This window comes from Chrysemys picta, chromosome 24 (assembly GCF_011386835.1).
Source record: "Chrysemys picta bellii isolate R12L10 chromosome 24, ASM1138683v2, whole genome shotgun sequence".
Lineage (NCBI taxonomy): Eukaryota > Metazoa > Chordata > Testudines > Emydidae > Chrysemys > Chrysemys picta.
In genome coordinates, this window is record NC_088814.1 from 17432797 (window position 1) to 17458373 (window position 25577).

General features: G+C 48.5%; 1 protein-coding gene across 10 annotated transcripts; it reads right to left on the minus strand.

Moving 5' to 3' along the window:
• Nucleotides 1-815: 815 nt before the first annotated feature.
• On the minus strand, nucleotides 816-25514 carry RDM1 (RAD52 motif containing 1). 10 transcript variants are annotated; one of them, XM_065577953.1, is made up of 8 exons: nucleotides 25343-25514; nucleotides 13981-14160; nucleotides 13219-13341; nucleotides 12163-12325; nucleotides 10988-11086; nucleotides 9713-9859; nucleotides 5805-5893; nucleotides 816-2995 (listed from the first exon to the last, which is right to left on the minus strand). In XM_065577953.1, the coding sequence occupies exons 1-8, from the start codon at nucleotides 25394-25396 to the stop codon at nucleotides 2888-2890; spliced, it is 963 nt and encodes a 320-aa protein (XP_065434025.1). In that variant the 5' UTR covers nucleotides 25397-25514; the 3' UTR covers nucleotides 816-2887. The 10 variants fall into 10 exon arrangements, with proteins under 10 accessions (XP_065434025.1, XP_065434023.1, XP_065434024.1 ...); XM_065577951.1 differs by lacking the exon at nucleotides 25343-25514 and adding an exon at nucleotides 23948-24111; XM_065577952.1 differs by lacking the exon at nucleotides 25343-25514 and adding an exon at nucleotides 22316-22972.
• Nucleotides 25515-25577: the final 63 nt, after the last annotated feature.

Genomic DNA, 25577 nt, shown 5'->3' on the forward strand with positions numbered 1-25577 from the left:
GAATAAGGACAACCCGGGGAATTACAGACCAGTCAGCTTAACTTGAGTAGCTAGAAAAATAATGGAGCAAATAATCAAGCAATCCATTTGCAAACACCTAGAAGATGATAACTAACAGTCAACGTGGATTTGTCAAAAACAAATCATGGTAAACCAACCTAATAGCTTTCTTTGACAGGGTAACAAGCCTTTTGGATGGGGTGGGGGGGACGGTAAAAGTGGTATATCTTGACTTTAGTAAGACTTTTGATACTGTCTTGCATGATCTTCCATAAACAAACTAGGGAAATACAACCTAGATGGAGCTGCTATAAGGTGGGTGCATAACGGTTTGGAAAACTATTCCTAGAGAGTAGTTATCAATGGTTCACAATCAAGCTGGAAGAGCATATTGAGTGGGGTCCTGCAGGGATTGGTCCTGAGTCTGGTTCTAATCAATATCTTCATCAATGATTTGGATAAGGGCATAGAGAATATATTTATAAAGTCTGTGGACGATACCAAACTGGGAGGGGTTGCAAGTTGTCAAGGCTCCTTCCCCACTCTGAACTTTAGGGTACAGATGTGGGGGCCTGCATGAAAACTTCTAAGCTTAACTACCAGCTTAGATCTGGTCCGCTGCCACCATTCCCAATGTGCTAATTCCCTTCCCTGGGAAGCCTTGGGAGACTCTTCACCAATTCCCTGGTGAATACCGATCCAAACCTCTTGGATCTTAAAACAAGGAGAAATTAACCATCCCCCCTCCTCTCTCCCACCAACTCCTGGTGGATCAAGAACCAACCCCCCTGGATCTAAAAACAAGGAAAAATCAATCAGGTTCTTAAAAAGAAGGCTTTTAATTAAAGAAAAAGATAAAAATCATCTCTGTAAAATCAGGATGGAAAATAACTTTACAGGGTAATCAAACTTAAAGAGCCGAGAGGACCCCCTCTAGCCTTGGGTTCAAAGTTATAGCAAACAGAGGTAAACACCCTAGTAAAAGGTACATTTACAAGTTGAGAAAACAAAGATAAAACTAACACGCCTTGCCTGGCTGTTTACTTACAAGTTTGAAATATGAGAGACTTGTTCAGAAAGATTTGGAGAGCCTGGATTGATGTCTGGCTCCTCTCAGTCCCAAGAGCGAACTCTCCCCAAAAACAAAGAGCACAAACAAAAGTCTTCCCCCCACCAAGATTTGAAAGTATCTTGTCCCCTTATTGGTCCTTTGGGTCAGGTGTCAGTCAGGTTACCTGAGCTTCTTAACCCTTTACAGGTAAAAGGATTTTGGAGTCTCTGGCCAGGAGGGATTTTATAGTATTGTACACAGGAGGGCTGTTACCTTTCCCTTTATAGTTATGACACAAGTGCTTTGGAGGACAGGATTAAAATTCAAAATGATCTGGACAAACTGGAGAAATGGCCTAAAGTCAATAGGATGCAATTCAATACAGACAAATGCAAAGTGCTCCACTTAGGAAGGAACAATCAGCTGCACACATACAGAATGGGCAATGACTGCCTAGGAAGCAGTGCTGTGCAGAAAGGGATCTGGAAGTCATAGTGGATCACAAGCTAACTGAGTCAAGTGTACCACTGTTGCATAAAAAGCAAACATCACTCTAGGACGTATCAGCAGGAATGTTGTAAGCAAGACATGAGAAGTAATTCTTCTGCTCTACTCTGCACTGATAAGGCCTCAACAATTTCAGGAAATATGTGGACACACTGGAGAAAATCTTGCAGAGAGCAACAAGAATGATTAAAGGTCTAGAAAACATGACCTATGAGGAAAGATTGAAAAAAATAGGTTTGTCTAGTCTGGAGAAGAGAAGACTGAGAGGAGGGGACATGATGAGTTTTCAAGTACCTAAAAAGTTGTAACAAGGAGGAGGGTGAAAAATTGTCCTTAACTTTTGAGGATAGGACAAGAAGCAATGGGCTTAAATTGCAGCAAGGGAGGTTTAGGTTGGACATTAGGAAAAATTTCCTGTCAGGGTGGTTAAGCACTGGAATAAATTGCCTAGGGAGGTTGTGGAATCTCCATCATTGGAGATTTTTAAGAGCAGGTTAGGAGCACGTTAGACAAACACCTGTCAGGGATGGTCTAGCTAATACCTAGTCCTGCCATGAGTGCAGGGGACTGGACTAGATGACCTCTTGAGGTCCCTTCCAGTCTTACACTTCTATGATTTGGGGAATCTGTTATAACACCAAATAACCTGCATCTCTGAAGCTCACTTGTTTAATACAGGAAGCCTCATGCTGCAGTTTAATGTCAATGTAATGCAAAACTTGCACTTTCTAAGTGAAAAAGGGCCTTTGTTTGGCACTATGGCAGGTTAATCCAAAAAAGGAAAGGGCCCATAGGAAAATCGCTTTTATCTTGCAACTGACTGGCTTGGTAGATTACATGATAGTTAAAGAAATGGTTCTTAGGTGAGCATACAGGTGTCTGTGTGTGTAAATTCTGCAGCTACTTAAGGTTTCCTGTGGCAGGGCATCCACCTGCTCTCTCAGAGACTACACCTGGCCAACTGTGCACTGAGGGAAAAAATATCTTCCTGACCCCCGCAGGTTGACCTGCTGAAACCCTGCAGCATGAAATTTGATTATAATCTATCTTAATGCAGAGCTGCAGCTGTTATGCCCATGCTGAAGGCAACGCAAACAATCCTGGTGTTCTCAGGGCCCATGAAGGAAGGGATGAACCAGGGGATCCTTAGCTATGTTTGTCTGTCTTTATTTTAGTAACAATAGATGAACCATTTATTTCCACCACTGTATAATCAGAAAGAAATAAAGCATCTAAAACATTTAGCATGTGCAATGTCACAGCCTTATGCTTTCATTCCTGAGCAACGATTTGAAATACTGTAAAACTCCCAGAATACTTTAAGCCACACTAATTAGATTGTCTCCCCTCCAGCAGGTGCCCTTCATCAAAACAGAAATCAGACAGAAATACTTCTTCTTCTTCAAGGTTCAGCTGCTCCAAGGACAAGTCATTGACCTGGAAAGAGAAATTAAGAGTATATCTGCTACTCAGCACCATATTTTAACCTTCTTTGCCATCTCCTGGAAATGCAGAACAAACCATCGTATTTTAATCACATTTCAGGAAAAAACTGCCTGCCTGGAATCATGTCAGTGCAAGAACATTGGATGGGGAACCTGTCAACAATCAACTCTCCATTTTGCTGGCATCTCTGCTAATTTCTGTGACTGACCAGCATCACAAGCCAATGAAACAAAAGGAATCTCTCTCCTCCCAAGCTGCCCCTTTCAAGTTTATCATGAATAGCTAGCTCACTAGTTTGTGTGTTGAGAGTGAGGGCTTGTCTTCTCTACGGGGGAAATTGATGCAGCTGGTGTCGATTTAGTGGGTCTAGTGAAGACCCACTAAATTGACTGCAGAGCGCTCTCCGGTGGATCCTGGTACTCCACGTCTCTGAGAAGGGTAAGGGGAGTCAACTGGAGAGCGGCTCTCATTGATGCAGTGCAGTGAAGACACTGGGGTAAGTCAACTTAAGTTACGTCAACTCCAGCTACGTTATTCATGTAGCTGGAGTAGCGTAACTTAGGTCGACTTATCCCGGCAGTGAAGACAAGCCCTGAGAGATGTTATTAGTTCAAATCCCACAAGCCACCAAGGGAGGAAGACAATGTTGTGGTTAAAGCACAGGACAGATAAGATTTAGGTTTTGTTTCTTGGCTTTACCACAAACTTCCCATTGACCGGAGTAAACCAATAGCTCTGGGGGCTTTAAAGCCCTTTTATATACTCAGATGGAAGGGGCAATGGAAAGGAAGATTTAAATGGAGAACAAAATAGCTCTACACAGCAGGAGATCCATATTTTTCTTTAACAAAAAGGATAAAAAATAACCTAAGGCAATTCCACGGCACTTCGCACTGTAAATATATTAGATACAGAACTAAACCAAACCCTGTTTGAATGTTTTAATTACGAAAACACTGCTTTGCCTATGTGCACTTTAAGAGGACTAATGCATCAGGAGGTTCACTGAGACATTTTCTCCACCCAGACTGCTGGGGGTGCTGCGCAATGCCCAGTTGTGCTGCGGGCTGACTGTGTTGTGACATGTCTGATGCATTCCTTTAGAGGAGAAACATTTTGAACTGAACAACCACAGCAAGTCCCACTGCTTTCATACTAAGCAAGGTGACTATTCCTTATTCAAGCCACATGTAAGGGTTGAATTTAAAAGTTCAGCTGTTTTTAAGTCCAGCATAAGAATGATGATTTTTTTTTTACATTGAAAAGATTTAATTTTTATGCTAACATAATGCAAAATCAACAGATTTCAGTCAACCCTTTACAAGTAATCACCTTTGGGCTTAGAGAACATAAGAACAGCCATACTGGCTCAGACCAATGGTCCATCTAGCCTAGTATACTGCCTTCTGACAGTGGCTTGTGCCGGATGCTTCAAAGGGAATGAACAGAACAGGATAATTTTCAAGTGATCCATCCGCAGTGGTCCAGTCCCAGCTTTGGCAGTTGATGGTTTAGGGACACCCAGTACATGGGGTCGTGTTGCACCCTTAACCATCTTGGCCAATAGCCATTGAGGGACCTGAACTTATTTAATTCTTTTTTCAACCTAGTTATGCTTTTGGCTTTCACACATTCCCTGGCAATAAGTTCTGCAGGTTGATGGTGCGTTGTGTGAAGGAGTACTTCCTTATGTTTGTTTTAAACTGGCCTACTAATTTCATAAGGTAACCACTAGTTCTTCCATTATGTGAAGGGGTAAATAACACTTCCCAGCCTTTTTAACTTCTTCAGGTACAGAAGCTGTTCCATACCCCTAATCATTTTTGTAGTCCTTTTGTGCACCTTTCCCAATATCTTTTTTGAGATGGGGTGACCAGAACTGTATGCAATACTCAAGTTTTAAGTAGACCATGGATTTATATAGTTGCATTATGATATTTTCTATTATCTATCCCTTTCCTAGTGGTTCCTAACATTGTTAGCTTTTCTGACTGCTGCTGCATGTTGAGCGGATATTTCAGAGAACCATCCACAGTGACTCCAAGATCTATCTTGAGCTAACTTAGACCCCATCATTTTGTATGTGTAGTTAGAATTATTTTTTCTAATCTGCATCACTTTGCACTTATCAACAATCATTTTCATGTTGTCACCCATTCACCCAGTTTACTGAGATCCCTTTGTTAACTCTTTGCTGTCAGCTTTAGAACAAGTAGATGAAGTTCAACCCAAAGGAGAGTAATTTATTTTAAAACTGCTCTAAAGACTCATTTGGAAGTGAAGTGCCTTTTCAACCTTAATGAGAGTGTCACTCCCACACAACAGTACAGGAAGCGGGGGCCTGGGCTTTGTCATGAGTTATACTTCTGGGTCTGTTACAATGTGACTGAGAGCATGGTCTCTACACTGCATCCCTAGTGTCTCCTATGCTATTTAAAAAAATACATAATTTTGCGTAATGATATCAAGAAAATAATAACGTTTTAAAATATCAGTATACTGAATAATTGCAACCATACTCTAGGACATGGTAAGAAGAAATGCATTTTTAGGATCTACTAGATACATGATAAAGGGACTTGTAATAATTGCTGCTTGTATTCGAGTATGACTAAAACTGGAAATCCGTTCCCACATGCTGGTCTCAGGAGATGTGCCCAAGCAAGTTGGTGTCTACGTTCCCTCCTACTGTTGGCCGAGGTAGCACGACGATATTCTGTTGCTCATTCTGCTTCCTTTGTAGTGGAGTGCCGAGCTCGCCTGTCGTGGGACAGTGCAAGACAAAACAGCCTCTATTTACCTGAATAAGACCTCTCAGCTCCTCGTCTGTTAAGGAATCAATAGGTTCCTCTTCGGCAGAGTTGTACTCCACAGCCACCTTACCATTCTCTGAAACAAGCATGCAACATGAGAACTAAGGAGGTGTTTTCTTACCACTCAATTTAGTGACCACAAAATGATTCCATACTCTCTCAAGACTGGACTGAGCTTTATTATTCTGCTTTATAACTGCATGGAGAGCCAGGAGTATCAATCCCATGGGGACAGGCGATTTAGAAAGTTCAGAGATGGAGTAGGTACTAATTCTATCTTCTCATTGTTGGTATGGGGCAGGTGTGGGGGTTATAGCTCGTTTGTTCCTTTAAGGAATGCAAATACCTTTACTGTGTAAGATAAAACTGCCCACAGTAATGCAAGTAACACGTAGTAACTGCCACATTGCATGCAGGGTAAGAAGAAGAGCCTGTGGGGGCTGCTCTCACATATGGACTGAGGATTAAGGACCCAATCTTGCTTCCATTAACATCAATGGAAAGACTCCAGCAGACTTCAGTGGGAGCAGGTTTAGGTTTAAGGGATTAGACTTTTGTGTGGAGTCGGAGATATGGGAGATCTGAGAGCACGTGCTAAGAAGGGAATCCAATGATTTATGAAGCTACTCCTCACGCCCCCCATTTGAGAACACACTGTGCACAACCTAGTCTGACAATGCCAGGCTTTGAAATTACTTTGTACACGCTGTACCCCATTCCTTCCTCTGGCCTAGAGCATCTGCTTTCCAGATCAGGCAGAAAAACCAAAGGCACTTAACTAGGCCGAGTAGAGACTGGCAAAGCAGAGGAGCCACAATCTGTGGAAAGCAGGGTACAAACAAACAAGAGGATGCTATTTACCTGCCTCTGCACAAGTGTCAGGTCTGACAGCAGGAAACCCACCAGATATTTTACTCCAGAAATCCACTTCAGACCTGATCTAGAAGTACAGTGGCTAGGAGTGTGAAAAAAGTCACTCCCCCAAACCAACCATAACTATGTTGACAAAACCCTCAGTGTAGATGCAGTTATGTCAACAGAAGAGTGCTTCTGTCAGCTTAGCTATCACCACTCGGGGAAGTGGTGTCACTGTGGCAGCAGAACTCCTTGTGTCAGCATAAACGGCATCTACACTAGGGGGCGATGCCGGCACAGGCTTTGTAGGATAGTCATGGCCTAAGTGACATTTTAAAAGTCTAAGCCAGTGGTGGGAATTTAGGCTCTGATTCAGCACAGCATTTAAGCACATATTTAAATTCCATTGATTTCATGAAACTTAAGCCCACGTTTAAGTGCTTTGCTTTAATCAGGGTCTGAGAGTGAGAATCAGTGTTTGCTGGAAAGATTGCGGCATATTCCTCTACTCATGAAAAATATTAAACACCAAATCTGCTCCATCAAAATCATCAGACTGGAAACTGACTTTGTTTCTTAAATGCAAAAAATCAATCAATCGATGTTTAATGCAAGTTTAGGAGTTATTCATTTAAACAAAGTATTGACGGATCAGCACCCATGAGGCACCTATGTTCAGATGGTGGGCATGAGTCCAATTCAATAGTTAATCAAAAGTCAGGTCCAAATGCCCTTCCACAAACCCTCTTCCCTTCCATGCAACTTGTGACAGGGATAAGTTAAATGCTCATGGACTAAAGGATTCATCTTCAGGAATGTCCATGGAGACGCTCCCAAAACAGAGAGGGCCTTGTTCCGGCCCTAATGACAAACTTGGGAAAAGAGGAGAGCACAGGCCACCTGAGTGATCTTGATCGCCTTGCCTCAAGTCACGCCAGGCTTTCTGTATCAGCACACAGACACAGGGGTGTCTCTCTGGGCTCCCTGTAGACAGTGCAGTTACTGTATGTGTTATTTTAAGAATAGAGACCTGGATTGGATTCCCCACTCTGCCACAGAGTTCCTGCAACCTGGGGCAAAGCCCTTGGAGTAAAATTCTAAAGAGTGCACAAGTGACTCAGCAGCCCAAGTCTGTCTGAAAATTTCACCCTTAAGCTATAAAAAGGAACAGAGAGTCCTGTGGCACCCTATAGACTAACAGATGTACTGGAGCATTAGCTTTCGTGGGTGAATGCCCACTTCGTCAGACGCATGTAATGGAAATTTCCAGAGGCAGGTATAAATATGCAGGCAAGAATCAGTCTGGAGATAACGAGGTTAGTTCAATCAGGGAGGGTGAGGTGTGAACACCAAGGGAGGAGAAACTGCTAGCAGTTGAGGTGTGAACACCAAGGGAGGAGAAACTGTTTCTGTAGTTGGATAGCCATTCACAGTCTTTGTTTAATCCTGATCTGATGGTGTCAAATTTGCAAATGAATTTGCATACCCTTAGGCTAGGTCTACAGCGTGAGCTAGGGGTGTGATTCCCATACCGGTGCTAACTCCCATCAAGCTGGCACAAGCATCAATAGCAGCGCAGCTCTGGTAGCATGTGCAGCAGCAGCACAGCTAGCACAAATCCGCCTGAAACTGCTGGGTAGATGTATTCACTGCCGATAACCCATGCTGCCGTGGCCACTCCCATGGCTACACTGCTAGGTATACTTGATGAGAGCGAGCGTATTTCCCCCTGAGCTCGGAATACTAGCTCTGAGTGTAGACTCAGGTACTATGATAATATAAATGCAATAGATAGATAAAATAAAACACATAGAATCATAGAAGATTAGGGTTGGAAGGGACCTCAGGAGGTTCTAGTCCAACCCCCTGCTCAAAGCAGGACCAATCCCCAACTAAATCATCCCAGCCAGGGCTTTGTCACGCCGGGTCTTAAAAACCTCTATGGATGGAGATTCCACCACCTCCCTAGGTAACCCATTCCAGTGCTTCACCGCCCTCCTAGTGAAAATGTTTTTCCTAATATCCAACCTAAACCTCCCCCACTGCAACTTGACACCATTACTCCTTGTTCTGTCATCTGCTACCACTGAGAACAGTCTAAATCCATCCTCTTTGGAACTCCCTTTCAGGTAGTTGAAAGCAGCTATCAAATCCCCCCTCATTCTTCTCTTCTGCAGACTAAATAATCCCAGTTCCCTCAGCCTCTCCTCATAAGTCATGTCAGCCCCCTAATCATTTTTGTTGCCCTCTGCTGGACTCTTTCCAATTTTTCCACATCCTTCTTGTAGTGTGGGGCCCAAAACTGGACACAGTCTCCAGATGAGGCCACACCAATGCCGAATAGAGGGGAATGATCACGTCTCTTGATCCGTTGGCAATGCTCCTACTTATACAGCCCTAAATGCCGTTAGCCTTCTTGACCACAAGGACATACTGTTGACTCATATCCAGCTTCTCGTCCACTGTAACCCCTAGGTCCTTTTCTGCAGAACTGCTGCCTAGCCTAGCTTGGTCCCTAGTCTGTAGCAGTGCATGGGATTCTTCCATCCTAAGTGCAGGACTCTGCACTTGTCCTTGTTGAACCTCATCAGATTTCTTTTGGCCCAATCCTCTAATTTGTCTAGGTCCCTCTGTATCCTATTCCTACCCTCCAGCGGATCTACCACTCCTCCCAGTTTAGCGTCATCTGCAAACCTGCTGAGGGTGCAATCCACGCCATCCTCCAGATCATTAATGAAGATATTGAACAAAAACGGCCCCAGGACCGACCCTTGGGGCACTCTGCTTGATACTGGCTGCCAACTAGACATGGAGCCATTGATCACTACCCGTTGAGCCCGATGATCTAGCCAGCTTTCTATCCACCTTATAGTCCATTCATCCAGCCCATACTTTTTTAATTTGCTGGCAAGAATACTGTGGGAGACAGTATCAAATGCTTTGCTAAAGTCAAGGAATAACACGTCCACTGCTTTCCCCTCATCCACAGAGCCAGTTATCTCATCATAGAAGGCAATTAGGTTAGTCAGGCATGACTTGCCCTTGGTGAATCCATGCTGACTGTTCCTGATCACTTTCCTCTCCTCTAAGTGCTTCAAAATTGATTCCTTGAGGACCTGCTCCATGATTTTTCCAGGGACTGAGGTGAGGCTGACTGGACTGTAGTTCCCCGGATCCTCCTTCTTCCCTTTTTTAAAGATAGGCACTACATTAGCTTTTTTCCAGTCTTCCGAGACCTCCCCCGATCGCTATGATTCTATGATTACACCCCTGCATGCTTGAGCAATATTTTTTATACTCCTCCTTAGTCATCTGTCCAAGTTTCCACTTCTTGTAAGCTTCCTTTTTGTGTTTAAGCTCACCCAAGATTTCTCTGTTAAGCCAAACTGGTCGCCTGCCATATTTGCTATTCTTTCTGCACATCGGGATGTTTTGTTCCTGCGCCCTCAATAAGGCTTCTTTAAAATACAGCCAGCTCTCCTGGACTCCTTCTCCCCTCATATTAGCCTCCCAGGAGATCCTGCCCATCAGTTCCCTGAGGGAGTCAAAGTCTGCTTTTCTGATGTCCAGAGTCTGTATTCTGCTGCTCTCCTTTCTTCCTTTTGTCAGGATCCTGAACTCGACCATCTCATGGTCACTGCTGCCCAGGTTGCCACCCACTTCTACGTCCCCTACCAATTCTTCCCTGTTCGTGAGCAGCAGGTCAAGAGGAGAGAAGGTATCCAGTATTCCTATGTAGGCTAGTAGCCAGGTTCTGTAACAACAACTCTAAAGCTCAAGGAGGAGAGAGCCCCAGGTAACAGGTACAACACTGAGCAAAACAGTTACAAAATACACAACTTACCACACTGCAGGCCAGAGACAGCAGAAAGCTAGCCAGTAGTCAAAAATCATGTGTATTGGTGGGGCTGGGTTAATGTTGCTATTGGAGCCTTAACTTCTTCAAATCTTGGATTTGTGTTCAAATTTACAACCTCAATATAGTATTAATGCAGGATTTGCACTTGAAAGTTTCCAGGTTTTTAGACATTTGGCTGTTTCAGTTAGCTATATACCAAAAATACCTAATTTTTCCTTTACAATATGCCAAGTATATTTTCCTTCCACTCAGCTGACTCATTTGTTGCAAACTTTGCGCACACACACAAATTTAAACTTTGAGCTGAGACCAAACAAGGAAGCTTTCAACCCTAAGCAACACTTTTGAGAAAATATATTTATAATAGTTAGTATTCACTATCATGAAACCTACAACACAACTATTCTCAGACAAAACCCTCCAGATATTTATAATCAATGTATAAAAATGCCTTACCTAAAACTATGAGAAGTATCTTCTGAAATGCACCCGACAGAGCTTTCTCAACTGCAAGTTTCTGAACATTTCCTGTTTTCAAGACAAACTCAAGGGGATCTAAACCCAACAAGGCAGCAGAGTGTTATTTTCAAAGATTACATTTGAAAGCATGATGGTCATACAGTACTACCAAGAGCTTATTGCACAGTTAAATCCCTTCTGATAAGCAAACACTCACCCAGTAACTCATATTACTCTGGTAGGAAGACTGTTTACTGCAGCACTTTTAAAATTATTCATAACATGGACGTGCCATGAAACCGTAACCCTGACCAGGGCCCTATGGTATTAGGCACCGTACAGACATATAGTGACACACCACTCCTTCCCCAAAGAGTTTACATCTAACACCCATAGCAGCCAACCTGACAGCGCGGAGCCCTGCTGCCAGCTAGTGTGTGTGATGCAGACACTCTGTCCACTAAGAACTGGACGAGTATCAAACCCATTTCACGTAATTAAGACTACAATTATGTCATGGAGGTCACAGAATCCGTGACTTCCACTGACCTCCGTGACATTTTGTGCCTCGGGGCCAGAGCTCCCAGCCAGCCCTGCCTCCACAGCTGCCAGCCCCCACACTGATTGGGGGGACCCCCCCCGCAGCTGCCCAGCCATGGCGGGTGGACCCCCCCAGCAGTCCCCAGCCCCACAAGCCGAGGGACCCCAGAGTTCCCCACACCGCAGTGGGTGCTGAACCTGTCTACCCCTTTTGTGAGGGATATTTTTAGAAAGTCAGGGACAGGTCACGGGCTTCCATGAATTTTTGTCTATTGCCCATGATCTGTCCCTGACTTTCATTAAAAATATCCGTGACAATAACTTAGCCTTACACATAATGCATTCGAGAAAAGTGCCTGTGATGGAGCGCCAATGAGCACTAAAGAAAGACGTGAAAGGAAAAGAAACGAGAGAGATAGAGATAAAAAACAGAGAGGAGAGGAAGGGAGAGAAGAGTGCTGGTCCTGTAGCTTTGGTAACCCACAGCGTTTATTACGAACACCTAGCTGGACAACCTGGTAGTGCACAGGCCCACCCTGCAGTGCAATATTCTAGTGCCTTTGAACGTCTAGCAGAGTGGAAGCGATCAACACGAACAATCACAAAGTTACCGAATTGCACGGGACACGTACCTCGGCCATTTTCTACGTATGTCTCAGCAATGCCAAGTCCTCTGGTGCAGATCCCATGATGGGGCAGTGTTACTTCCACAACGCATAGGTATTTCAGGCACTGCCTCTCTGGCAACCCTCCCAGCTCCTCATTCTCCAAGTCAAAACCAGAAATATTCTGCAGCTGTTGGGATTTACATTTTCAAACCATCACAGAAGGATTTTGATGCAGCTTTTACTGTGCATTTATCAATACTTAGACAATCATCAAAGTGATCGGCAACAGGAACCTTTGTGGCTGAGAAAAGATACTGCAGATACAGGGAAGGGAGCTGTTGCGTGTCAGGCTCAAGAGTGGTTTCCTTGGGAAGTGGCGCTAAGACCGGTGTTTTAGTACCCAAGGGACAGTGCAACTGGTTGAAGAATTGGGGATAGCAGTGAGAGAGGGGAGCCAGAGAGATGGCATGGGGTCCATCCAGGGAACTAGTTTTATCTGCGTAAGAGAGGATGTCCGTTAGATGAGACCTGGTGAGGGCAGAGATGGTAGGAAAAAGAGATTAATAGAATTTTATTACCACAAGGGATGGCTGTGATATAAACAGTGAGCCCAGAGCAGGCATGTCCAAACTTTCTACCCTGAGGGCCAAGCATTTTATTTCAAGAAGCTCCAGCAGCCACCACCCTCTCTGCCAATCAGGCTTGCAATCTCCAAGTTGTCTTTGACTGCTCGCGTCACACGCAGGGTATTGCCAAATCTTGGCTCTTCTCTCTTCCCCACAGTCTGAAGATCTGGTACCTCCATGTCTGGCCCTAGCGCTAGGCTAAGTTTCTGAACTCATTACCTCCCTCAGTACAGCAACTCCTTCCGGCCGGTCTACCCAATAACCAGGTAATTGTCTGACATTTTGTCCAAAATGCAGCTGCTAAGGCTCTCTTCACTGCCCGTCGATCAGACCAAGTCACTTCCCCATTTCGAATCCCTCCATCAGCTCCCCAGATCAAGAATAAGGGGATGAGGAAGGGAACAAAAGGGGGGGATGATGGAGGGAACAAAAGAATACAAGAAGGGCTTCTTACCGTAATGATCCGGTTCGACCAGCCATTGAAGCCAAGGTAATAATTGGCTAATTCCTTACACTTGTAACTCCTCAGAGCAAGGACTTGCTGCTGAAAGGCCTTCTGTCTGGTGCAAATGCAAACCTGCCCAGAGGAGAAAAGCCCTAGATGGATTAGATGAGACTGGCTTTGTAGGCAGGGAGCTGTAAGTATTCACTAGCACTGCTCTTCCTGTTCCATATGACCAGGCTCTTAGTGCTCCAGGGTCCCACTGAAGAACCAGCGTTGATAGCTCTGGGAGCACCAGGGTGATGGTACCCCACTCCCTGTCCTCCTCAGAGGCAGCAGTGGTTCTGGGAGGTGGCAAATGCAGCCTTGCCATCCCTGGTTGTCAGACATGATGCCCCACCCCACGGAAGCAGTGGTTCCAGGAGAGAGTGGTAGCGATGTTAGTGTAACAGACGCCCCTGAGCATTCCAGCAGCTACCCCTCGAGAGAGTGGAAATAAAGGGAATGATTTACTGCTGGATCTGTACGAGGGTCCAGCAAGACCCTAACGTGCCATCGAGATACAGGGCTTCAAGGACCATGAGCCCCACCCTCAAATGGAGAAGACTCTACAGCCACTTGTGTTCCCCTGCGTCAGCACCACCCTGAGCCCTGAGGCAGACATCTCAGGGCCCCAGCCTATGTCCCTTCCCCCAGAGACTCCAGGATACCACCCTATTCCTAGAAACCTCTCAGCCAATAACTGGAAGTTACACCTTGTTTTAATTCACTTACCTTTAAGGGAGATTTCTGAAATAATCTTTGCCTGTTGCACGCACGTTGGGCTCTGCTGGCATCTCTAGCTGAATAGAACTTGACCAGGGCATAATACCCAGGCCCCGCGACTGCAGCATTTCTGTGAACTCGAACTGAATACAGCAACCCAAACTCAGAAAATGCTGAAAACAGAGAATGCTGAGGAAAAAAGAGAAAAACAAAGAGCAGTACTAAGGAGATAGAGCAACAGCCAAGAGGCACTGTGAACAGGGACTCTCTACAAGCCTTGATTATTAATTACCGAGTATTTTTCCTACTATCAGTTTCTTCCTCTAACAATAATAAACCCCTTGAGTAATTAACATGGGTAAAATATAACTGGAGTGTTTGGTTTGGACAGATATTGTCACTGACTCCTTACATAGGAATACAGGAACTGCCAGGCTGGATCAGACCCAACATCCATCTAGTGCAGGAGTTCTCACAACAAATTTTTGGTGGCTTCAGAGTACAGCCACCAACTCTTGCTGGTCGCCGCTCTGACAATTTTTCATAGAATACTTAATTAACTTTAGGAAAAACAACTTTAGGAGGGCAATGAAAATAATTAGGGGGCTGGGGCACATGACTTACGAGGAGAGGCTGAGGGAACTGGGGTTATTTAGTCTGCAGAAGAGAAGAATGGGGGGGGGGATTTGATAGCAGCCTTCAACTACCTGAAGGGGGGTTCCAAAGAGGATGGAACTCGGCTGTTCTCAGTGGTGGTAGATGACAGAAACAAGAAGCAATGGTCTCAAGTTGCAGTGGGGGAGGTCTAGGTTGCATATTAGGAAACACTATTTCCCTAGGAGGGTGGTGAAGCACTGGAATGGGTTCCCTAGGGAGGTGGTGGAATCTCCATCCTTAGAGGTTTTTAAGGCCTGGCTTGACAAAGCCCTGGCAGGGATGATTTAGTTGGGGATTGGTCCTGCTTTGAGCAGGGGGTTGGACTAGATCAGGGATCTCAAACTCAAATCCCCACGAGGGCCACATAAAGACTAGTGTATTGGTCCGAGGGCCGCATCGTTGAAACTTTTTCATACAATGATACAAAAGTATAGAAAAAATGAAGAATATGGTATGCTATTAAAAGTGGATGTATTAACTTTTTAAAAACTGTAATGTGAAGAGGGGTTTTAATAAAATATAAACACCTGTAACTATTCCTTATATGATCAGTAATACTGATGATGATCTACACTAACAGTCTATCAACATAGTGTAATGGCAGGAATTTTTTAAAGTAACTATTCATACAAAATATGTTGCCACTTTTAACATTCTTCCCAACAGGGCCGGCTCCAAGTTTTTTGCCGCCCCAAGCAAAAAAAATGTCCCGCGCCCCCTCCCGGCTCCACCCCAACTCCGCCCCATTCCAACCCCTTCCCCAAATCCCCAGCCCCGCCTCCTCCCCTGGGCATGGCACATTTCCCTTCCTACCCCTCCCTCCCGTCAGGGGAGAAGCGGAGCAGCGGTGGGCTCGGGGGAGCAGGCGGCAGTGGAGTGGAGGTGAGCTGGGAGGGAGGGAGCAGTTCCTCTGCCCCCCCCTCCCCCCGGTTACTTCCTACGGCCCTCCCCACGTACCCTACCACTGCAGCTCACCTCCGCTCAGGGCCGGCTCCCGGCTTTTTGCGTCCCAAGGAAAAAAAAAAGGAGCTGGCATGCCGCCCCAAGCACATGCTTGGAGTGCTGGTGCCTACAGCCGGCCCTGCTTCCCAACTACTCACAGCAAAGAATCATACATGCTGAACTTCATACCTGACTGCTCGTCTAGTCCATGAGGCCCCACTCCTGCCCCGTCTCTTCCTACCCCTTCCCTGCCTCCATTCCAACCCTTTCCCCAAAGTCCCCGCCCCAACTCCGCTCCCTCCCTGCCCCATTCCAACCCCTTCCCTGCCGCGTCTCCGCTCCTCCCCCTCACACCTGGAAAGTCCTAAGTGCTGGGAGGCAGGCGGAGGAGCGGAGACACAGCGCGCTGGGTGGGGGAGGAGGGGAGCTTGGTTGCTGGTGGAGTCGGCACCTATGGTGGGCTGCAGGAAATAACTCTGCGGGCTGCCATGTGTTTGAGACCCCTGAACTAGGTGACCTCCTGAGGTCTCTTCCAACCCTAATATTCTACAATTCTATAATTCTAAATAAATATGCACAGATACATGTCCAAATCATTGTAATTTATTTTTTTTGCAGACTCAATAATAAAAATTATGTGCAGTTGTTTCTATTCTTTACTAGAACTAAACAGACTAGAAACACAAATAAGGTGCTTTGCATGTTCTTGTCCTTTTTGTTATTTTCTTTCGCTCCCCCCTCAAATTTTTTTTAGACTTGCTGGCTAGTAAGTTGCTGTGAAAAGTGATACTTGTATGTTAATATCACTTTTCACAGCCTCCCAGCTAGCTACTAAGGCTTTATCTACATTACAGACATTACAGCGGCCGAGTTGTACTACTGCAGCTGCGTCGCTGTGAGGTCTCCCGTGTAGCTGCTCTATGCCGGTGGGAGACGCTCTCCTGCTGGCATAATTAAACCATCCCCAATGAACGGCGGTAGCTATGTTGGCAGGAGCTGGGGCTGGAGATGGAGCCCAAAGCCCTGTGGCTGGAGCCTGACCCCACCACCCCCAGGAAGATGGGGAACTCACTGGCTGCTTGCTCTAGTGTTTGTCTCCCCAGCCAAGGCTCAACCTCTGCTGGAGGCCCCGAGGGAGGGGCTGCTGCTTCCCTTCCCCACCCCACCCACGCCAATCATCACCCAGGAGGCTGTGGCCGCAAGAAAAGCCTCTGGTGGCCACGGTGGCTGCATTTGAGAAACACTGATCGAGTCCAGTATCCTGTCTCCAACAGTAGCCGGCACCAGATGCTTCAAAGGAAGGTTCAAGAAGCTTCATGGGGGGCAGATTATCCTACATCTGGCCACTGTGAAGGCCTCATCCTAGTCCCGAATTGTTGAGGTCCCTTCCAACTCTGATATTCTATGATTCTATCCCTAGGCCAGAAGGGACCATTGTGATCACCTAGCCTGACCTCCTGCATAACACAGGTCATACAACCATCCCAAAATAATTCCCAGAGCAGAAATTTTAGAAAAACGTCCAACTTTGATTTAAAAACTGCCAGAGATGGAGAATCCACCATGACCCTTGGTAAATTGCTCCACTGCTTAATTACCCTCACTGTTAAAAACATACACCTTATCTCCAGTCTGAATCTGTCTAGTTCCAGCCATTGGATTGTGTTATACTTTTCTCTGCTAGACTGAAGAGCCCATTATCAACTATGTTCCCCATACAGGTAATTATAGACTGTGATCAAGTCACCCCATAACTTTCTTGTGGTTAAGCTAAATAAATTGAGCTCCTTGAGTCTACCACTAAAAGGCATTTTTTCTAACCCTTTAACCTTTTTGGGGGTTCTTCTCTGAACCGTTTCTAATTTATCAACATCATTTTTGAATTATGGACACAGTATTCTACCAGCGATTAAACTGGTCACAGTATTCCAGCAGTGGTCTCACCAGTGCCAAACACAGAGGCGAAATAACCTCTCTACTCCTACTTGAGATCCCCATTTATTCATCCAAGGATCACATTAGCACTGGGAGCTGGTGTTCAGTTGATTACCCACCACGGCCCCCAAATCAAGGTCTCTTCCAGTTCTAGGAGATCTCCATTTTTAAATCTGTATCACAGTCACTATTTCCCAGGATAGAGTTCCGCATCCTGTAAGTATGGCCTACAGGCTTTGTTTCTATAGGTATACATTTACATTGTGCCCAGCTTACCAAGTGATCCAGACCACCCTGAATCAGTGACCTGTTCTTGTCATTATTTACCTCTCCCCCAACTTGTGTGTCATCTGCAAACTTTCATCAGTGATGATTTTGTTTCTTCCAGGTCATTGATAATAATGTTAAATAGCTAAGAGCCAAGAAACATTCCCTGCAGGACCCCACTAGAAACACACCTGATCAATGATGATTCCCCATTTATAATTACATTGAGACTTATCAGTTAGCCAGTTTTTAATCTATTTGGAGTGTTGTGACATTCTATACCTTGCGGGAGCATCCTGTAACCCCCATATTCCTCATTTTTATATAATCGTTATCTTACATATAAAACATGCCTTGTAAGGTATTAGCAGAAAGGTCATGATCTGCTGAAAGTCACTTCTCTATCCATATATGCATATCATTAATGCATATGAAGTTATGAGAATTGTGTTGTATGGTTGTCACTAAAACATGCTGTAAGTTGGGGAATCAGCCAGATATCTCCCCAGAGGCAACAGCAAGGAAAATAACCAACAGCTGGGCAGGGTTTCAAATAACCCAACAACAACCACTGTCCAGCAAAGGAGCAACAATTCAATGACCCATCTGCATGAGGCCACAAAAGGGGAATTGCTCAACATTGCCTGGAGACTGAGGGCTTGTCTACACTGGCAATGCTAAAGTTATTGCAATCCTTAATACACAGGTTTGTTCCTTAAACCTGGGCCAATCTCCTCTGTTGGAGTCTTGTCTTCTCCTCACTGTCTTAGGGCACGTCTTCACTAGCAACGTTAAAGTGCTGCCGCGGCAGCACTTTTAACGTGCCTTGTGTGGTCGCGGCGCAGCACTCTCCCAGCACAGGGCTTTTTGTTTACACTGGCGCTTTACAGCGCTGAAACTTGCTGTGCTCGGGGGGGTGTTTTTTCACAACCCTGAGCGAGGAAGTTGCAGCGCTGTAAATTGCCAGTGTAGACAAGCCCTGAGCAATGCCCCAGACATGCTTGGACTTGTGTTTTCCAAGAACATGGCCTGAGGGTATAAAACAGACGGAGTGGACACATACTGGGTCCTTCTCCTGCCCCCATCTACGCTGCAAGCAACTGAGCTTAAAGCAGCGCTTTAAAGTTGCTAGTGAAGATGTGCCCTAAGACAGAGAGAAGCAGACAAGACTCCAATAGAGGAGATTGGCCCAGGTTTAAGGAACAAACCTTTATATTAAGGACTGCAATATCCAGGGGGGTGAGAAAAATTGCTTAGTCTAGTTGTTGCCCGGGATAGAGAGTTTAGACTGCATGATATTTTATTTTATTTTGGTAACTAACTCTGACTTTTTGCCTAGCACTTAGTATCACTTAAAATCTCTCTTTTGTAGTCAATAAATTTGTTTAACTGTTTATCTCTACCAGTAAGTTTGTATGAAGTGGGTAGCAAAACTGCTCAGGGTACGAAGGCTAGTGTATATCCACTTTCCATCGATGCAGTGGTGAACCAATTAATAAATCTGCATTGCTCATCTTGAGCAGTGCAAGAAAGTATATTCCTGAGGTACAGTGCTGGGAGCTGGGGAGATTTGGCTCTGGAGCCTCTCTCTGTGCGATTCATGAGCGGCTCTGGGAACATTCATGCAATCTAGCTGGGAATGGGGCGCCACATGCTGTTGTGCTGAGTGATCACAGTGCCTGGAGGGGTTTGCTGCTGGTCACTAGCAAGGCATTGTGAAAGACAGCCCAGGCTGGAGAGAATTAAGGGTGCACAGCAGTTCCACAGTTCCAGGCTGCACCCTGGGGATCCTGTCACAAGTGTTTTATGTTAAAAACCAGAATGATATAAAATTATCAAAATGCACTATACCTCCAAGTCAAACACCTTCAACCAAACTTGTAATCTCATTTAAAAAAAAAGAGAGTTATCAAGTTAATATAACAGTACACTTCTACCCCGATATAACACGAATTCGGATATAATGCGGTAAAGCAGCGCTCCGGGGGGGGCCGGGGCTACGCACTCCAGTGGATCAAAGCAAGTTCGATATAACGCGGTTTCACCTGTAATGCGGTAAGATTTTTTGGCTCCCAAGGACAGTGTTATATCAGGGTAGAGGTGTATCTATTTTCCAGAAACCCATGTTGATTGGTATTAATCCTATTACCCTCCATTAATTCTTTATTAATCAAATCCCATATCAGCCTCCCCATTATCTTGCCCAGGATCAGTTTCAGATTGACAAGCCTATAATTATCCAGGTCTTTCCATTTAACCTTTACAAATATTAGCACAACAGTAGCTTTCTTCCAGTCTTCTGGAACTTCCCCCGTGTCCCAAGACTATTGAAAATCAACATTAAATGTCCATCAAGTCATCAGCCAGCTTTAAAAATAACAAAAACACCATACTCTTGGAACAAGTTATAGGGACTTATTTAAAAATGGCTAACATTAGTAGCTGCTGTTTAACACCCTCCTGAGATACTAGTAGAATGGGATGAGTATTATCATATGACATGATGCCATCATCTGTTTTTCCTCCCTAAAAACTTTTTCTTATTACTATTGAGAATTCTACCATTGCCATCTAGTCATGGCCTAATACCATTATTAAGATTATTTTGTTCCTAATATACTTTAAAAATTCCTCAGTGTCCTGAACTCTGCTGGCCGTAGATTTCTCGTTCTGTCCCCTTTGCTCCCCTACTAATTTTCTACAACTCCTAGCTTGTGATTCATATTCATTATTATCAACTTCCCCTTTCTTCCATTTATATATTTTATAGCTGCCTTTACTTCCCCTCTAAACCAGCTTGTTTTTTTTAAACCAGTTATGGCCTACTTCCTTGATTGTGGCTTTTAGGGCAGGTAGTAAAGCATTCTTAAAGAATTCACTTCCCAATTATCCCACATTTTTCTGATTAAATTCTTCCCTCCAAGACAATCTGGCTCATAACTGTTTTCAGCTTTGTGAAATTGGCCCATTTAAAGCCCCCCCATCTGGCATTCATTCAATGTGCACAATACAAATGTAGTCAAGTCATGATCACTTGTACCTAAGTTACTATTAATTTTTAGTTCTGTGATTAATTCCTATGTGTCATGACCAGGGCCGGATTAACCTTTTGTGGGCCCGGCACCAAACATATTTGTGGGCCCCCCAGTGGTTGTGATGGGCCCCTTCCAAGTGTGGGCCCGGCGTGACAGCACCATTGATGCCATAGTAAATGTGGTATTGCCAGGATGGGGTTGGAAACATTTATTCAAAAACAAAGTAAGATATTTGAAGCCACACTTGATTGAGACCTCCACTCAGCCCATAGAGAACAAACTGGGCTAACAACAACATACCCAGAATACCACTGAATTTGGTTTGTGTGAAAGGGGGTTGTTAATTTTGTCCTTTTGTTTAAACACTCAGGGCCGGCTTGGGCCCCTGAACATAAGTGCTTAATTAGCACACTTATGAGCCATATTAATTCTGGATGTAGCAGTCAGTGGTGTCACACCTGCATCTCCCCTCACCACCACCCAAAGTTATGTTTCATGAATACATTTTTTTTAAGTTGTATTTTCTACTTTGGTACAATAATGTTTACAAAACTTTGGGGCAGAGTGTTTGGAGGAAAATTGTTGGTGCCCATCTTTTGCAGGGAGAAAGAGCCACAGAGAGAGAGAGACACACTTTACTCCAAAGGCTACCACAATCCAGCCTCAAGCTCCTACACTAACCTTCACACCTGGGCTCTCCCTCCACCCCACACAACTAACCCCCAAAGAAGGGCTCTCCTCAATCTCCCTACTACTGCCTGCCCCCCTGCCCCACTTTCACCCCAGGGCTGTCACCTCCCTCCCTTCTACTATCCCCCCCGCACTGAGCCAACCCAGACTCCCCCCCCACACACACACACCAACTCCCACCTTAACACCCTGCTTCTCCTACACCCCCCACATGGAGTCACCACCGGCTTCTATATTGCACCTGGACTTCCCCCACAACTGCCCCTTTCCCCCCCAAACCACACTGCACCCCCTCCCTGGATTGCAGGGGGGCAGTTTCTGGGCATTCCCACTGACAGGGGGTGCAGCAGCCAGCACTGACAAGCCCTGCCGTCACCACCCCTGCTCCTCCCAGAGACCACGGACAACCACCCCCCATCCTGAAGTTGAAGGGTCGAGACAGTACCCAGGTGCCTCTGGGCATCATGGTCACTGGGGGGCTGCACACCACCCGGGAGTCACAGCACCGCAGCTGCCCCCAGCTCCCCATTGCCCTAGGAGAATGGGGGAGACAGGAGCTCCCATCCTGTGCCCCAAAGGGAGGGAAGGCGCAGCGGGATTAGCGCCAGGAATCCTTGCCCTGCACCAGACCATTTCCTTGCTTGGGATTCTTTTTGGTCCGCTCCGCACACTTCAGCTGGGGTGGCTGATAGCATGGCATGGGGAATTCTGGGACTAGTAGTGCAGCTGCCAGTGCAGATCCCAGGGGCCCAGCGGAACACAGCAGCATGCAAACTACAACTCCCAGCACACCCTGCAACACCCAGTCTCTGTTGCACCTGCACACTGCGCTCCCCCAGGCGGCTGAGTGTTTCAGCTGGCACTGGGAAGTTGCTGACTCTTCGCATTGCTGGGCTGTGACCCAGGCTGGATTAACACTTTGTTGGGCCCCTTCCAAGTGTGGACCTGGTGCCACCGGAACCATTGTAAACCCGGTACTGGCATGACGAGGTCTAATGTATTCTCTTGCATCATGTACAACAACACTTTTTGACTGAGGAAATTGTCACCTATAACATTGAGAGACTGGTGTAAAAACAGGGTTGCCAGGTGTCTGGTTTTCAACCAGAATGCCTGGTCCAAAAGGGACCCTGGTGGCTCCGGTCAGCACTGCTGACCAGGCCGTTAAAAGTCTGGTCGGCGGTGCAGTGGGGCTCAGGTAGGCTCCCTGCCTGCCATGGTTCCCATAAGCAGCAACATGTGCCCCCTCCAACTCCAAAGCGTAGAGGCAGCCAAAGGGCACCACACGCTACCCACGCCCAAGCTCCGCTGATCCCATTGGCCGGGAATCATGGACAATGGAAGCTGTGGGGGTGGCGCCTGAGGACAGGGCAGCGCACAGAGCCACCTGGCCACGCCTCCACGTAGGAGCTGGAGGGGGAACATGCCACTGCTTCCGGCAGTTGCCTGAGATAAGCATCTCTCATAGCCCCAACCCCCTGCCCCAGCCCTGATCCCTCTCCCATCCTCTAAACCCCTCAGTCCCAGCCCAGAGCATCTTCCTATGCCCTAAACTCCTAATCCCCAGCCCCACCCCAGGGCCTGCACCCCCAGCTGGAGCCCTTACCCCCCCACACCCATGCCCTGATCCCCCCCACATCCTAAACCCCCAATTGCTGGCCCCACCCCAGAACCCGCACTCCCGGACAGAGCCCTCCTTCCTCCCTATAACCCAACCTCCTGCCCAAGCCCAAAGCCCCTCCACCCAGAACCCTTTTCTGCACCCACCCCAGAACCGACCCCCCAAGTCCAGAGCCTTTACCTCCTCCCACACCCCTGGCCCATCCTGATCCCCCTCCTGCTCGCCAAACCCCTCAGTCCCAGCCCAGAGCCCCCTCCTACACCCAAACCCCTCAGCCCCACCCCACACTAGGCCCCCACACCTCAACCCCATGCCTCAGCCCAGAGCCCCCTCCTGCACCCAAACCCCTCATCCCCAGCCCCACCCCCAGCCCACACTAGGCCCCCCCCCACACCTCAGCCCAGAGCCCCCTCCTACACCCAAACCCCTCATGCCCAGCCTCACCCCCACCCCCAGCCCACACTAGGCCCCCCCCCCCACCTCAGCCCAGAGCCCCCTCCTGCACCCCAAACCCCTCATCCCTGGCGCACCCCCAGCCCGGTGAAAATGAGTGAGGGTGGGGGAGAGCAGCGACGGGAGGGGGGAAGGGGCTCGGAGGAGGGGCGGGTGTCCGGGTTTGTGCCAGTAGAAAGTTGGCACCTGCCATAAAACCTGAACCCAGAGATTTATCTCCCCACTTCCTGCGGGCATTAGCGAGTCTAGCAGTGACCCGGGGGCATTCCCGCCCCCCCGGGGGGGGGGTCCCACGGCAAGTCCGTCGCACGGAGCGGGAGTCCACTGGGTCCAGCGGTGCCGGCGCAGGGCGTAGCGCCGCCGCCCTCGGTCTCACCTCCGCCCCCTCCTCTAGCCCCCAGACCAACAGGGCCTTGCCGCTCTCCGTAGGGACCCGGAACGCCAGCACCTCGGGGCTGGCCGCCAGCGCCATGCGGGGCGTCAGCAACAGCCTCCAGCCAACCACCGCCCGGCCCGGCTCCGCCTCCAGCCAACCACCGCCCGGCCTGGCCCCGCTTCGCCTCGCCTCGCCTCCAGCCAACCACCGCCCGGCCCGGCCCCGCTTCGCCTCGCCTCCAGCCAACCACCGCCCGGCCCGGCTCCGCTTCGCCTCGCCTCCAGCCAACCACCGCCCTGCCCGGCCCCGCTTCGCCTCGCCTCCAGCCAACCACCGCCCGGCACGGCCCCGCTTCGCCTCGCCTCCAGCCAACCACCGCCCGTCCCGGCCCCGCTTCGCCTCGCCTCCAGCCAACCACCGCCCGGCCCGGCTCCGCCTCCAGCCAACCACCGCCCGGCCCGGCTCCGCCTCCAGCCAACCACCGCCCGGCCCCGCTTCGCCTCGCCTCGCCTCCAGCCAACCACCGCCCGACCCGGCCCCGCTTCGCCTCGCCTCCAGCCAACCACCGCCCGGCCCGGCCCCGCTTCGCCTCGCCTCCAGCCAACCACCGCCCGGCCCGGCCCCGCTTCGCCTCGCCTCCAGCCAACCACCGCCCGGCCCGGCTCCGCCTCCAGCCAACCACCGCCCGGCCCGACCCCGCTTCGCCTCGCCTCCAGCCAACCACCGCCCGGCCCGGCCCCGCTTCGCCTCGCCTCGCCTCCAGCCAACCACCGCCCGACCCGGCCCCGCTTCGCCTCGCCTCCAGCCAACCGCCGCCCGGCCCGGCCCCGCTTCGCCTCCAGCCAACCACCGCCCGACCCGGCCCCGCTTCGCCTCCAGCCAACCACCGCCCGACCCGGCCCCGCTTCGCCTCGCCTCCAGCCAACCACCGCCCGGCCCGGCCCGGCCCGGCCCCGCTTCGCCTCGCCTCCAGCCAACCACCGCCCGGCCCGGCTCCGCCTCCAGCCAACCACCGCCCGGCCTGGCCCCGCTTCGCCTGACCCGGCCCCGCCCCGCCTCCTGCTCCGCCTGGCCTCGCCTCTTCCTGCCTTGGCGGCCTCGTGCCGCCCCTTGCCCCCAGGCCCTGCCAGCCGCCAGCCTCATCCCTTGCCCCCCGCAGGGCCAGGGCCAGGGCGCCCCTCTGCGGTCCGTGGCGAGCAGCGCCCGAGAGCCCGAGCGGCCAGTGGCGGAGGGGGTGGACGCGAGGGGCTCTCCACTGCCTGTCTCAGTAACCGCCTGGGCTGCCCTGGCCCCTGCCCTGCCGCCCTCCACAGGCCCAGGCTCTACCGGCTACGGCCGCGTGGGCATCACGGCGAGAACCCAGCCGAGCTGCCAGGCCCGTCCTCCAATGCAAACCTGAGCCCGGTGGTGGGAGAACCAGCACGTGGGAGCGGGGTTCCCGCCGGCCATGGCTCCTGTGTGAGAAGCCGGGGGAAGCAGTGAGATGCTGCGGCACAGTGCTGGGCTTCTAGCTCCTTTATTCTCTGTAGGCAAAGAGGCTTTTCTTTACAAAGGGGGAGGAGCCGCATTCTGCAGCCCCTCCAAGACACACAGCTAGCGGGAGAATAGGTTTGCTCACAGGCACATCAGC